At 43.9% G+C, this 16,038-nt stretch overlaps 1 protein-coding gene across 1 annotated transcript; it reads left to right on the top strand.

Annotated features, from left to right (window-relative positions):
• Positions 1–12,711: 12,711 nt before the first annotated feature.
• LOC308282325 (uncharacterized protein) lies at positions 12,712–14,769 on the top strand (the record flags this gene model as incomplete). Its single annotated transcript, XM_080722670.1, has 6 exons — positions 12,712–12,845; positions 13,340–13,363; positions 13,600–13,723; positions 13,978–14,156; positions 14,321–14,507; positions 14,667–14,769. Exons 1-6 carry the CDS (start codon positions 12,815–12,817, stop codon positions 14,767–14,769), a joined length of 648 nt encoding a protein of 215 aa, XP_080578796.1. The 5' UTR covers positions 12,712–12,814.
• Between the last annotated feature and the right edge of the window lie 1,269 nt (positions 14,770–16,038).

Here is a 16,038-nt window from a genome sequence, read left to right as displayed (position 1 = left end):
CCGATCCGGACGACCTTTGCTGCATGTCATTCCCCATCTCTCTCCCCATTTCCTGTCAGTCTACTATCCTATCAAATAAAGGCATTAAAAGCCCAAAAACAAATCTTTAAAAAAAGAAGGATATGTACCGGTATAATGCTCAAAGCACATGACATGGATGATGTCAAAATGAGCCCATTATTCTGCATGGGTTTTCATGATCCAATGTTTGTATAAACATTTCATTTCACTAAGGTGCTAAGCAATAAACCTTTGTGTCTTTAATTGTATTTGCACAATACAGTTGAAAACTACTTCATAGACCGTTACGCAAGTTACGCAAACGTACAGCACACAGTATGTTATCTATCTGTAGCATACAGAATGTGCAACAACAGCCCTATCTTTTACACACAAATATGTGCGCGTGTGTGTGTGTGTGTGTGTGTGTGTGTGTGTGTGTGTGCGCGCGTGCGTGCGTGCGTGCGTGCGTGTTACAGACACACAGGCACAGTCAACCTAGTTAACAAAACATGCCCACAATTAATAGACCAGTGGAATGACGAAGCTAGAGGCACTTTATTTCTTGCCAGTTTTGGGTGAGTGAAAAGATTGTTAAAGAAGACATTTCGATTTTAACCAGTCATTTAATAGACTAATATTATGAAAACATTGTTTTGTTCGTCTTTTTCTTTTACAGTTTTGGCAAGTTTTGTCTCCCAGACAAGTAAGTTTATCAAACCAGTAATCTGGCTCTTTCTTTTTTTGTTACTACACAGTTGAGTACTATATTTTACTATACTATTATGTATTGTGATGGCATTGTAGGTTGATACATTGTGAACGCAATCAGTGAAAGCTTTTGTGAAAACTTTCCACATTTTGTCCAGTATTTATATCTAGCCTGCAGACAGTTCAAAACAAACAGTACTTAACAAAACTCTTAATGACTCCCATTTATCCAGTTATCACAGAATCTTTGGAACTTCTACAAAAAACAATGTTGACTTTATTTTCTTGGGTTGGAGCAAAAAAGGAACAATAATTTACAATACTAATCTGCACTTTGTGAAGGGGTGTGTATATGTGCAGTATACAGTAGCTCTATGTAGGAGGTGGAGAGGGAAATGAAGGTTGCATGGTTTCCTCTGCCATCATCATTTAAGATTTGACATAAACAATTCTCACTGAGGATAAATGTCACTCATCTTGAGTTGCCTGTAGATGCCTAAGCATCAGGTTTATGGCTAAGCTTGTGGTGCATCAAGGGTCCAAACTGCTTTTAGGTAATCCTGTCTACTCCGTTAGTAGGTGGATCGCTTTCTCCAGTGCTGCTGACTGGTCCAGAGATGGCCTACCTGGGCTCGAAAGTGGCATTCCATTGTAAGTCACATGACTCCTCTACACCAATCACCTACCAGCTGGTGAAGGACAGCGATCACCTGGTTGCTACAAGGGCCGGTCTCCAAGGTGACCAAATGGCAACGTTCTCCAACTTCTCCTTGAAGGTTGCCATGGGAACGGAAGGGTCATACCACTGCAAGGCGACGACAAAGCGGGGCACGGCAGTGAGCAACAGCATCAGGCTGATGGTAGTAAGTGAGTAATATGCCATACATGGCATGAGATACATTCCAACATTTTACATGGTAACACACTAAACTCATTCAGTGCCAATGACGTCTTTTCTTTTTTTTGTGTTTTTTGTGTAAAAAAAAAAAAAAAAAAATCAAAATTTTCAAAAAAAATCAAAAAAAAAATCAAAAATCATGGGTGGCACATGAACCTTGGAGCCATTTTGGCATTTGGCACAGAAAGAGTGCCACACAAAAAGGTGGAGAGTCCTTCCTTGGGTTCCCAAGGAGGCAAAAAATCCAATGCAAAAACAATAGAGGAGAGAGACCACTGTTCTTTTTTTCCCCCAACTTTTGTTTTGGCAAACAAACAAACAAAAGGCTGCCCAAGAAAGATACTCGAAACGTGTTCCTGAGTATAGTCTATCATTTTTTAAGCCAATTACTGTTTGAAGGCATTGAAACTATTCTTTTGTATTTTACAGTGGTCTCCCTCCTCTATTGTTTTTACACAAATATCCTAACATTTTTATTTCAGGAGACGATCACTTGGGTTAAGATATACTTTATTGACCAGAATGAAGGCAGAAAGCAAGCATCACACAGCATGGCATATTGAGCACCCTAATATAGAGACAGCATAGAATCTAAGCCTATATCTAAGCGCATAGTATTGGCAGCCTACCTTAGCTCTACTATAAGACAGCATAGAATCTATAGCCTAAGTTAGCATGGTTTGGCATGGGGTTCTGCCTCGGGCCATGGCTCGCTGAACCCACGATCCTCATGTTACCATGAGCATCGAGGGCATAATTTAGTTACAGCGAGCCCTGGCCCGATACCCCCCGAGGGGGATCAAAGGCAGAACCTGAAGGTGGCGCTGGGGTGGTGGCGGGGCAGTGCTATGCAACAAGACTGAGTCCCACCATCTGACTTCCCTAAGAACTATGGGTAAGGGGGGGGCAGGACCTAGTGACCCACCCCCCTCCGCGCGCGCGCTCCCTTGGGACCGCCCCCTGAACTAGCTTTGATCCTTACGAATCGTCGCACTATTTCAGGAGACGATCACTTGGGTTAAGATATACTTTATTGACCAGAATGAAGGCAGAAAGCAAGCATCACACAGCATGGCATATTGAGCACCCTAATATAGAGACAGCATAGAATCTAAGCCTATATCTAAGCGCATAGTATTGGCAGCCTACCTTAGCTCTACTATAAGACAGCATAGAATCTATAGCCTAAGTTAGCATGGTTTGGCATGGGGTTCTGCCTCGGGCCATGGCTCGCTGAACCCACGATCCTCATGTTACCATGAGCATCGAGGGCATAATTTAGTTACAGCGAGCCCTGGCCCGATACCCCCCAAAACTACAAACCCCCAAAGCACGCCAAAATCTCAGAATCCCATGCCAGTGCTAGCCAACTGCGAGGAAGGCAGCTCTGCTGTGACTCTAGCGATTAAGTTATCATTACTGCGGGGCAAACTATGAACTGCCTTTCCTGCTAACGCAAAAATAATAATTAAGCATATTAGCATCTGGCAGAGCGAATATTACTAAGCAAAATACTAAGCAATGATATTGGCAGCTTGCCAAAAACGCTATAAGTACTGCTAAAGCAATTTAATAATTAAGAATGTTAGCAGCTGGCAGACCGAACCAACGGTGAGGAAGGTGGTACTGCTGACTATAACGATATACTGCAATCTGACTGAAGCCATACTAAAACACCCTAGAGAAAAGCGGGAGCAGCAACATGGACGTATATATATATAGACAGCAGAACCAGAAGCAGCGATGAAACCTTTAATTCATATAACTACAGCGCCATACAGCTTCACATCCTACCTAACTAACACCCCAGCAACCACCTAGCTTTTGCATGATAGGGGCGCGTGCCCCGAGTAACGCAACAGAAGCAGCAAATAAAACATGCAACCTATCAGGGGCGCGTGCCCCGAGTAACGCAGCAGAAGCAGCAAAATGAACCCTATGGAACAACCCTGTTAATAGTGCCTGCAGCACTATTAGCATCAGCAGCAGAAGCGTTAACTGAAACGCGTCCAACTCCAGCTTGGAACCATTACGCTTCGGTCAGTCCTGTGTTGTGTGTGCTTGATAGCTTGGCGTGCAGGATCTTGAGTTAGCTGAGGGCACCAGAAGTGCTGGTGGTGTGGCTGCTCCGATCCGGAGAGAATGCAGAGTGAAGAGGGGCGGGCCGCAAATCTGGCAGCTCTCTCCGGGGGTCGTGAGACGAGGACGTCGGGCAGACAGCCCGGTGTTCAGCATGGACATGAAAGGACAGAAGGGAGAGTTAGTTCTGCGACTGACACTGGTGTACCTTCCCTGCTTAAACTGCGAGCTGCAATCTTCAGAGGCCATGTGCTAGTCGCATCTTAAGCCTGGCCTTGGTGACCGCATGTGCTTGCCGCAGAAATTACCATCTTAGCTTTAGCTGACCATAACAAGGAAACCACGCCTAAGGTCGCTGATTTTTAGGATCACAGAGAACATTTTCGCAGCCCACGGAGCGCTCTGCTGCAGAGTCTGCTGCTGCACATATGAGAATCTCCACGAGATACCCGTCTTGACCTTTAAAGGCAAGCTATGCAAGCCTAGAGAGCGGCTAAAGCCCAACATTCAGTACAAGTAAGTCGCTGCTATGTAACTATAATGGTTGCCTATTATTAGCAAGCTTAGAGAGCGGCTGAACGCTCACAGAATCGAACAAGCAAATGCGTTGCTATTTACCTGCTAGAGTGTGGCTCCTCAGGGCATCTGGGAAAGCTGCAGCTGGCGAGAGGAATGGAGTTCCCACCGCTGGTGCTGGAACTGCAGCTTCCCATGTTCCCTTGTGACCTGGCGGTGGCGACGACGGTCGCAACCTGACAGCGCCTCCGGAAGATGGGCCGGCACCACAGGCTTCCAGCACGACGCAGCGCTGGATCATGCTCATGGTAGCAGCAGTAATAGCATTAACTGATGCTGTAGCGGGCGAGCGGGCAGCCGGACGGGAGGGCCGACAGGCAGGTGGGAAGGCAGGCGGGCGGGAAGGCAGGCGGCGGCGGGCTGGCGGTAGGCCACTTCCGTCTGCTGAATATGGCGCGTGCAGGCGGGCAGGCATGCGGGCGGGAGGGCGGGCGGGCAGGCTGGCAGCTCATGGTAGCGGCAAAAGTAGCGGAAGCTGTAGTATCAATGCCCTCTCCAGTGCTAACCGACTCCTGACTGGTCTCATGGAATTATGCAGTAGTGGACGAAACTATAAAGATAAACATGTTAGCAGAAAACACTCAGCCGCTGCAGCGCGACGCTGCAATGATGGCATGCTGTAGCAGCCGCTATGCAGCGGCTCCGGCAAGAAGCTGAAAGGACAAACATGATGTTAGCAGCAACATGTAGCAGCCGTGGCCCGAAGCTATAAAGAAAAACGCGATCTAGTGGTACATGTAGCCGCTTTAGCCTAAAGCTGCCATGATAACCTGATGACGTAGCAGTGGGCCTGCAGCCACTCCGGCTTGGAGCTGAAATAATAAACAGAATGTTAGCAACCAACAAGTATTCGCTTTGGCGTGAGCTGCAGCAACAGACATGTAGCACTTTAGCCTGAGCTGAAAAGAAAGCATGGCGTTAGCAGCCTTTATCCTGGAGCTGCAATGGTGAACATGATGCAACAGTCCTGTAGCCGCTTTAATGTGATTGTAAAGATAAACAACTCGTCATTTTTTTCACTAGCAGTAGCCTTAGCTGTAATTATTAGCTCGAGTGCCGCAGCTACGGAAACACCACAAGGGCATACAGTGCGATACGCAGAGACCCAGAACTATAACCTTAGATTGAAACAATACGGCAGCTCGATAGAGGATAGTATCCAATGACTTCAACGCTGCCACACTCGACGCCGCCCTGATGCCAACAGACACGCGGCAGTTTCTGGCCCGAGCTGCAAACATAAACAGATGTTAGCGTTTTCACCAGAGTAGCATCGGCAACCATCATCAGCTGCTATGCCAGCAGGCAGCCGCAGCTTGGGCAAAGCTAGCATTAACCGAGACCAGGCAAAACCTCATGAACAGCAAACGAAGCCTGTATGCTAAGCTTGTACAGTGGGCACAATCGAAGCATAGACATTGATAATACATGCGCATCCCTGCCCTATTAAACTGCGCGTGCACATAAAATAATATAATAACGAAAAAGAATCGTAACGGACCAGGTGACATGGAGGTTAAATGCTAGAGAGCCACATTACCCATGTGCTCAGAATGCGCAGACCGTGCGCCACCCTTCGCTTTGTGACGTTACCCTCTGCTAGCCTGTATGCTAGGTAGCTGCTGACCACGGACACACGCAACCCCCATGGAATAGGCAGCTTGAAGAGTCATTACGGAACGTTAGCAAACCTCTTTAGCTACATGAGTTCTGAGTTGCAAGCTAGCCGACCATCAACAGACAGCTCGTGGCTGGAATGAACGATGGCTCCTACCGTAGCAGAAGAGAATATTTAGCTGGAGCTACCGAGCATATAGAGAAGACTACGATTCCCTGCATGCACTAGCGAGTTCAACTGGTGACGTCAGGACAGACAGCACGACTTGCGTTAGCGGAAGCAAAACATTGTTTGCACGTAAACTGTGGCACCTATGAGCTTGCGGGTTTCCTCCTCTCAGGAGCCCACGCAGACAGACATCCTTTATAGGCTTCTCAAAGAGAGGCGATTACTGTATTTAATAATTCGTCCCGCGAGGGCTTCTACGCCACGGTAACTGGCAGCAGCCCTACTGTGGTCCAAGAAGCGACAGAAACCATTTAGCTGCTATGGTATAGCAACTAGCACCTCATAAGCAGCAGCTGTTAAGACGGCCAGACAGTGCAAAATGAGGAAAACATACACATAACCCGAGGCGAGGCAGAAGCAATATAGCCCCATACTAACTAGATTAAGCATGCTGCGAGCGAAGCTTGAATCGAAAGCTTCCTCCTGGCCTGACGTGACTAGTAATTCATACGACTCTTGCTACTAGCACGACGCCGAGCTTGGCATGATAGAGAACTACATTTCCCACACGCAGCGCTTAGTATTCGCTGCCGAACGTCATGCCGTAAATCACCGCTTGACGTGACTCGGCTAGCTCAGAGCTAGGTGAACGCTGCCGTTTACAGACACCTGCAACCTACAAACTGAATCCTCCTAGCGTGATTCATTACTTGCTACGGGGCCATGTTTTCACGCGGGCCGCCGCTCTATGCCTTGACATGGCTAGCCATTGATTTACCAGCTAACAGCATCCTTACCGAAATAGCCGGCTAGCAATAGCCACCTAGCTCCTAGCTGACTGTACATTAACCCTGTTGTTCCGCGCTAGCCGATACGGCCCGCGCCGTTGCAAAGTACTGACATTGTTATCGACAAACCTAACAACTGAGATTACTTTAACTCATGGTAGCCCAGTAAAGGCCCACCAGGGCACGAAATAAGTTAGCATTTAGCCCGTAGCCACAGCCAACTTCTATGATACTGAGTTTACCTTTAGCAACTTTAGCAAGCCTGTAGCACCTTTGAAATAGCTTTAGCAACAAACAACTGCAAGTACAGAAATCAGCTAGGCACCAGCAACGATAGCAAGAAATCTGAACCTTGAAACAGCAGTTTAGAATTCAGCGATTACCAGAATAACAATCTCAAACTTCCCATACAACCTGGCCAAGAACACAGCTTCTTAGTTTGGCAGCTAAGAACATGAATTGAGCGATAGTAAAAATAGCAGAAACAGCCAGAAATACTCAGCCAAGTTAGGCACCCTCTCCAAGCGGTGGGCAACAGCACAGCTATCTGCAAGCAACAAGTGTGGCACTTGTGTGTGTACTGCAGCGTGGTAGCAGCAGCAGTGCTATGCAACAAGACTGAGTCCCACCATCTGACTTCCCTAAGAACTATGGGTAAGGGGGGGGCAGGACCTAGTGACCCACCCCCCTCCGCGCGCGCGCTCCCTTGGGACCGCCCCCTGAACTAGCTTTGATCCTTACGAATCGTCGCACTATTGGACAGTCAGTCTCTTGTTATAAGAAACTCCATCCTCATCACATCTATTTCAGCTCCTGCCTCAGGAACCAGAGTCACTTCTGACCCCTCGCCGCCCATCCTGTTTGAGGGGTCCCGGCTCCTCCTCAGCTGTGACGTCTCCAGGGGATCCCACCTGTCATACACCTGGTTCTACAACATGCAGGAGCTGTCATCATCAACCCCACTTTGGCTCCGCCCAGCAGGAAACAAGCTTCTGGTGGAGAGGGTGACCCCAGAGCATGCTGGGAATTATTCTTGCATGGCAAAAACACTGACTATGGTGGGGGGTGACAGTAGATTCTCCAGTAGTGACGTGGTCCAAGTGATAGTCAAAGGTAAAGGATGACAATTTGTGTACACACATTTCTGCCCTCCGCATACTATCTCGCAACTGACGGATTACCTTCTTCTGCCCTGCAAAGAGGATGTTGTGTGGATATTCAGGGGGATTTGTATTTCGTTGATAGATTTCGTTTTTACTTCTTAACTTCCTCATAGTGACGTATATGATCTTTAGAGCACTAATGTTACTGTTTGCCTTTGTATAGGGCACCTTTGTGTTGATGACATTTGTCTAGGATAATTTCTAACCACATGACCTTATAGGTCACATGTAGCACATGCTGACGTGGCACAGGGAGACCAGGAAGATACCTGCGTAGGTTGTGGTCACATGAAATAGAAAGTGAGAATTGTAGTTGAGCAATAGAAAGCACAGTGAACAGACACTAGTTGGTGCAGGGGGGAAAACAGTAGTCTAAATAACACAGCAAAGGCCTCTATGAATGTGGAGAATAATCTTAGGACAGTAGAGAATAGAACTAATGATCTATACATCTCCATTTCTCTGTCCCTCGCTCCATCTTTCTCCTTCACCCCCCCCCCCCCATCTCCTCCCCACCCCAGTGCACTTCTCGACTCCCAGGATCGCTTTCTCTATCTCCAAGGAGGGTTTCGATTACCATGGTAACGTTACCTGCTGGTCTTCGAAGGGCAGCCCCCCTGTGACCTTTCGGTTTTTGCTGGACAACAGAGAAGAGGGCTCCGTTGAAGCCACCGGGCTCCTGGTTGCCTCCTTCCCTGTTGCTATGGTACCCGGACGAGACTTTGGCACAGCCCAGTGCCGGGTGGAGAGTGAGGTGCAGCAGTCAATGAGCAAGACTCTCACTTTGGAAGTCGGTACGAATGTGTGTGTGTTCTTACAAAGATAGTGTAGAAACAATATTATCCAAATGACAAATAAACAAAAATAAAAAAACACTATAATTATAATTTAGGTTGTTATCTTTTGTCACTGTTGGTTGTAGCATTCAGAGAGCAGTTAGGGGTTAAATGTCTTGCTCAGGGACACTTAAGACACATTGTCGAAACCTGTAATGGAACCTGGGATCTTTGGCTTCCCAGGCAACCATTCAGCTATGGCCGCCCTCTCTCACTATGAAAATAAAAAACATATGCACAATAGAAAATGCTCCTATAGCAATGAATGTACACTGTATACACTGTATATAGTGAAGTTTTCACGAAGAAAAACACTGAAAAGAAAAGAAATGTGCTCACAAGGGTGTCTGTGTGTCATCTCTCTCTCTCTCTCTCTCTCTCTCTCTCTCTCTCTCTCTCTCTCTCTCTCTCTCTGACTCTCTGTCTCTTCCTTCCATCCTCCAGCCCCAGTGAGTGGCCATGTTAAGGTGGAGGTGGAGCATCTCTACAGAGATGATTCTGAAATGTCTGCCATCATGCTGCACTGTAACCTGAGCAAAGGAACCTTCCCTTCCTTCTCGTGGCTCCTTAACAATTCTCTTCTTCGCACCGAGACCCACGACACACACCCTCGTTTGCACCCACCCTCCAAACCTCACTACACCTTCCATGACCATGGCCGAACACTCATCCTCCTCCAGCTGGGCCCAGAGGACTCTGGGTATTATCGCTGCAGGGCGAGGGACAGCTACGACAACTCCTCCCCTTGGGTGGAGAGCAAGCCAGTGCTCATCAATTTGACTGGTGAGATGGACTGTGCTTTGGTTCAGATGAGAACCTTTGGCTAGGGTTCCCATTCAACTATGACGCACGCACACATGCACACACATACGCACGCACGCACGCACGCACGCACGCACGCACGCACACACGCACACACACACTTGTATATGTATATGTATATGTATATGTATATGTATATGTATATGTATACTGTATGTATAAGTGATAATAACACATTATTATCACATACCCAGCCTTTCTATGCCCTGGGTGAGGGCCAAGATGTTGATATGCTTGCACTGATTGGTCAGCTGTCATATCTTCCCTAAGGAATATATAGCAACTGATCAATCGGTACAGCAAATGTTCCACCATGCGCTGAACTGACAAGGACAAAACTTTGGTAGAATGAACGGCTGAGAAGACACGGTTCACAGAATGGCTGCGTAGCGTACCATGCAAAGGTGAGGCATGCCCAAAACTTCTGAGCCAACTCTCTCCCCACACTATTGTAGATAGTGACTATTAAATTGTTAAAACGATATTTTCTTGTTGTCTTTGTGAATAAATAAGGCTATGGGTATGTGATAAACAAATTATCACAAAGCATTCATCGCTGCCCTCATATTTTCACTCAGGTAGGCAGGCCTGAATAAGATTGATTGATTTATTGGTTTATTTATAGGAGTTGCATTGAAATTAATGTTGACTATACCTAGACATAAAATGGAGCAATGTTATATACAAAATATCCATAGAAAATGGGAATGTTCAAGATTGTTGGACAACAATGGAAATGTTGCATTTCAATTACTATTTATTGTATAGATTCTTCTGTGATAAAAGGAAAACTTCTCCCATTTCAAGCAAATACAACAATTTACAAGTAAATGAAGAATGGACAGATTTGCTGATTTTTTTTATCAGTTCCTTCCAACATGGTTAACATGGAGTGAAGCTAAATGTCATGCTTTTTCTAATGAAGAGAATTATTGATTACAACTCAGGAAGGCACTTATGCAATTCCAAGACTTCTGCCTACCTTTCTGCCTACATTTCCGACGCTGGGATTAGGTTGATGTTTTATATCACTATTACATACTTTTTTTGAGAGATCAATGACAGATTATTAATTTGGGTAATTTTCTTTTCTTTCAAAGTGGGCACACAGCGTTCACCAAGCTGTGCATTGTCTCATACAGTGGGCACCATGACACCCATAGAGGTCTTCGCCATAGCTTTCTGCTGCTTCTTGCTGTTGGCTCTAGCAGTGGCCGTTGCCTGTGTGATGAGAATGTTTGACCACAAGAAAGGTATGTTTTTTAATGAAAAGTATCAATACTGCCATGTCGAAGTACTCTGTTACAAGTAATCAATATTTACTTACAAAAGTATTGGTATAAAAATGTAGGCTACTAGCATGCTTGCTTCTCAGAAGAAAAAACATTTCAACAGTATAGCTACTATCAAAGTATAAAGTATCAAAAGTAGAAAGTATTCATTATGCAGAATGTCCCATTTCATGTGTCGATGCGTGTCTCATTAGATGCGTGTCTCACTCAGAATGTGTGATAAGATTTAGTAATCGATTTAAAAAGTGGACAATGGTTTAAATCACTACCCTTACCTCTATTTATTTTATGTACCATCTAACTTTTCACAGCCAATGGTGCCATGAATGCAGCCACAAAGTAAGCTGTCTTATCTAAAACCACTGTCTTATTTCTTAACGACTTAGCCCCATATACTTCATCATACAACACATAGCGAAAATAGCGAATGTACTAGGGGTGTTTTCAATAATGTATATGGGAAGAAGTTTGAGAATTTGCCCAAAATAGGGATGCCAGGTTTAATGTGGTTAATGGACGACTTCACCACTTTTCAACCTATCTTTGTATAATTGGTCCTCACTATTGTTCACGATAAAATAAGACAGTCTACATTTCTCAAAAGGAACAGCATTTAATTCATGCTGAAAAGAAGCAGGGATAAAACATATCCCCATAAAAAAATGAAAATGAATGACCCCCATTCCCCCCAGAAAATCAAAAACCCTGCAAACATACAGTATATCAGCTATAATTCTCTTCCTCCCCAGCTCAGAGTCGTCTCCTCTGTCTGACATCACCTCCAGGTCTGTAGGCAAACATGCAGACCCTGCCTCCAGTGTGGAAACTACTGTGCACAACCAGGTACAGTACAGTGGTTCTAAAAGAAAGGTTAAAATAACATAAGAAAGATACAGGGGAGGGTGTCTAGAGACAACAACAGGCACACTTTGTCCATTTTTGCTACAGTCAGTCTCTATCTGAAATATGTTGAACTGATATTTGATTCGCTGTACAAGAAATAATAATGACTGCTGTCTCTATTTTCCTGTTTCAGACCATAGAGATCACCGTATGATGTGATGTCATCATCATGAGCCTGAGCAGAGTATTCCAGCTTGAGAACTGTTTTTGCATGTCTTCCTCCCTCTCTGCTCTTTAGTTTTCCAGTCTCTCTATTATACTGTGGATATATATATAAAAAAATAAAAAAACAGTGATTGACTTTTAATGAACATAATTAGGAAGTTAATATGAACAGATGTATTTCTGATGTCCTTTATTGAGTCATTTCATTTATTTTTAGGCAGAAATACCTTTGTAGGATTTTGGTATTGACAATTAGAAAATACTGTATTTAGCCAACCTGACTTCTTTTTATGATTTGGATCAGGCCTTTAAGATTGCATTGTTGTATTTGGGCTTTGTTGTACAATGCATATATCTTTTTTCTTTTGCTCCTTTTTTTCATATGTGTTTAATCCTTTTTCTTTCTTTTTTTTACATTTTAAAGTTTCTTTTTCATTTTGTAAATTGTGCTTTTGTGTTTAAAATATATTTTAAGTGTTCCATATTAAAATATTTAAAAAAATATACAAACGTGCATGAATTTGAATCATCAAGCTGAAGAACGTGGGAGGGTCTATGGTGGGGTGGTCTACTGTAGGTCAACACTATCAGTCATTTGCACGTTTTAAAGTGCGTGTGTCTGTGCGTCAGCATCAACTGTTTTACCCTCATAGTGTGTCCCTCCATTCAAAACTGCCATGACTCCAGACCACCATCATTCTCAGTTTCAAAATTTGTTGCCACATTTTTATATCTCATTAAAGAAGATTATATTTTTTCAATGCTCCTGCAGGATTATTTGGATAAGCTTAGAGAATGTCCTCTCGTATAATTTTGGTCATCCTGGGTAAGATAACTCATAGTACAGTACTTTTGAGGTATTCTTTACTTTACTTAGTATTTTCAATTTACAATACTTTTACTTGTACTCGACTGCATCTTGGATCCAAATATTGTACTTTTACTCCACTACAATTATTTGTATTATTTAGTTACTAGCTACTTTCTATGTCTGTATTATTATTACAAAACATACATTAACCACTTCAGCCCTACATGCATTTCGTCCATTTGAAAAAAGCCGATCTGCAAGCTTGCCTCGTGATGCGAGGCATTGTGAGTTTATACGGTAGATCTGCTATTTACAAGAGATCTTTTTATAAATTTTGAACTTGTACTTTAAGTACATTTTGATGCCAACACTTTTGTACTTTTAACTATTACTACTTTAGGAAGTAATTTTAAGTTGAGTACTTTTTCCACCACTGGGTATAAAGTCTATTACATTATATACAAACATTATGCATTATATTTTACACTTACACTTTCCCCTCTTGTTAGGCCTGTGCTGCTGCAAGGAGACCAGTAAGTTATTTGTGAACTGTTGTGTGTTTGTGTGAACAATCTGGACAGTCTGTGCACGCGCACGCGCGTGCGTGTGTGTGTGTGTGTGTGTGTGTGTGTGTGTGTGTGCATGCGTGCGTGCGTGCGTGCGTGCGTCTGTGTGTGAGAGAGAGAGAGAGAGAGAGAGAGAGAGAGATAGAGAGAGAGAGAGAGAGAAAATAGAATACATTTTTGTGAGTCTGTATTGTTTTATCTAGGTGCCTCATCTCTGGGTGTCCCAAGTATAACTGGTCCTGATAGATCCCTGGTTGGTGAGGTTGGAACATTCAATTGTGAGGTACAGAAGTACAAGGACGAACTCATTCTGCTGGAGCTATACAAGTAGGTGTAGTTTGAACTGGTTTCAACTGAAATCTTAGTGGTGAAAAGCTAAAAATGTATCAACATCTGAGCAGCAGTCATGGAAACATCATGCCGTTTTCAATACTATCAGGGTTGGGATTCTATATTCTGTTTCAAGAAGGAACTTCAGATAAAAGAATCCATCTTCTTTTTTCTTTTGGCTAGATGTTCCTATGGGCCTATTAATACCTGCAAATCAAAACAAATCAAAAACAAATGTCCATATTCTCCAGGGAGGAAGACCAATCCATTTGGCCTTTGAGTGAATTCACATCCAAAGATGGAGAGATGGCAAGCTTCTTCCTGGTTGTCACCAGAGCCCATGACGGCTACATGTTCTGTAGGGCTACAGTCCAAAACGATTCTCTGGTTCAGCCTACGTTCAGCACCAGACACTACTTTAAGGTGATCGGTGAGTGGCAGCCATGGAGTAGTTTCTTGTGATTGTAGACTTGTTCTAAGAAATGTGTTTTAATGGAAATGGGTAATAATAGAATATGAAACAATGTAATTGAAGTGTTAACCAGATGAAATGGGACCAATACAAAATGGAATACAATACAACATTCTCCACAGAGCCAGTGAAGGGGTCGGAGCTTGTGGTCCAGTCAGGCCCAGCAGAGTTCTTTGAGGGGAAGACTCTGATTCTGCGCTGTAGCATAACCGAAGGAAACTACATCTCCTACAGCTGGTTGGTCAATGGACAGCCGGTCCCAGAGTCTCAACGCCACAAACCACACCAGGACTTGCTCTATATATACAGGTCTGTGGATGTTCAGTGGATGTTCTGTAGGAAGAACAATCCTTCCATCTGCCCATCTGTTCATTAGTCCATCTGTTGTGATTTATGAAGATGATTAGCCTATCTCAGCAGGAGTTGCATTTTCTATGTTAAACTTCAACCATGTGTTTGTATTCTCAGCATGCATGGACGGTCAAGGCAGGAGGCCATGTGGCTACAAGAACCATCTTCTAAAAATGTCACAGATTCAATCCCCACTGTAGTCCTGTCCAATTTCCCTTGAGCAAGACACTGAAGACTAACCTGTTATAATTCATTTGCTCTAACTTCTTTGCTTGTTTTGACAAAGTAAAAATAAACCTATGTGACAATTTTTTTATGATGGTAATATTCTTGTATTGCTGTTGTACCTCTCAGGAGCACTCCCAGAGACAGTGGAAAGTACATGTGTGTGGCCTCCAATCAGTTCAATGAGACACAGGACTACCGCTCAAACAGCACTGAGGTCATCATCACTGTCAAAGGTCAGATCCAAGCTCAACTCTTTTTGTTTCTTCAACTTTTAAGTCCAAAACTGTGACCTGAAGTTCAGCATTCAGCTTAAAGTGTTAATTATATCATTTTGTCAAAAGATTGCAACACGATAGGATTTTGTGTGATGTAATTGGTTGAAATATTCCCAATTTATGTAAATGTCATCTCTGTCTTCTGCCTGCTTACCTCAGAGTTAGTATCAGAACCTGAAATCTCCTTCGCTGTGGTCAAACACGAATTACGCCACAACATCTCAGCCGTGGTCACCTGTCGGTCAATCCAGGGGACACCGCCCATCACCTTTTTGCTCTACAACAGAATGGAACTCATCGGCAATCACACAGTAGTGGATCGGAACACTACGTTCCAAGTTCCTGTGATTTTGGACATGCCCATGGGCCAACTGCAATGCCAAGCAGAGAACGGAGCAAACCTGACCAAAAGTCAATGGATAGACCTGGAAGTTGGTATGTAGACTTGTCTCTGTATCAATAAAATCTGTTTTTATTTTTTATTTTGTTTGTAAGTGTATTGGGATATTATCTCTTATTTATGTTTACATTTATTGTATTTTACATTATCTTATTATTGGTTTATTTTGTTATCAACCGGTTTTATAATTCAATGTAATTCAAATATAATTTCCTCCTAACAGTGTCAGTCGGAGGTCCTCTGATGATGTATTATGACTATGATGTTGGAGAAAACTTTATTATAAATGGACTGAGGTTCTACTGCAAGGCGGCCAAGGGAACCCAGCTGCGGTACCAATGGTTCCTCAATGGATCCCTCCTGGAGGAACAAGGAGAATTCTACAGAGTGGACCACCAACCTCCAGAGCGATCCATTCTCTCCCTGGCGTTGAGAAGGAGCAGTGCTGGAACGTACCACTGTGAAGTGTCACACAGCTTTGATAATACCACCACAATAAGGAGTGAGAAGCTGTATGTCGATAAAGAAGGTACTAATTATACATTTTCAGCTTTTTTCAACCACTACGGTTGGCGATTACCATAAA

This window comes from Nannobrachium achirus, assembly GCF_963921795.1.
Source record: "Nannobrachium achirus genome assembly, chromosome: 3".
Lineage (NCBI taxonomy): Eukaryota > Metazoa > Chordata > Actinopteri > Myctophiformes > Myctophidae > Nannobrachium > Nannobrachium achirus.
Note: the sequence above shows the minus strand (reverse complement) of the source record. Positions and strands in the feature narration are given on the sequence as shown.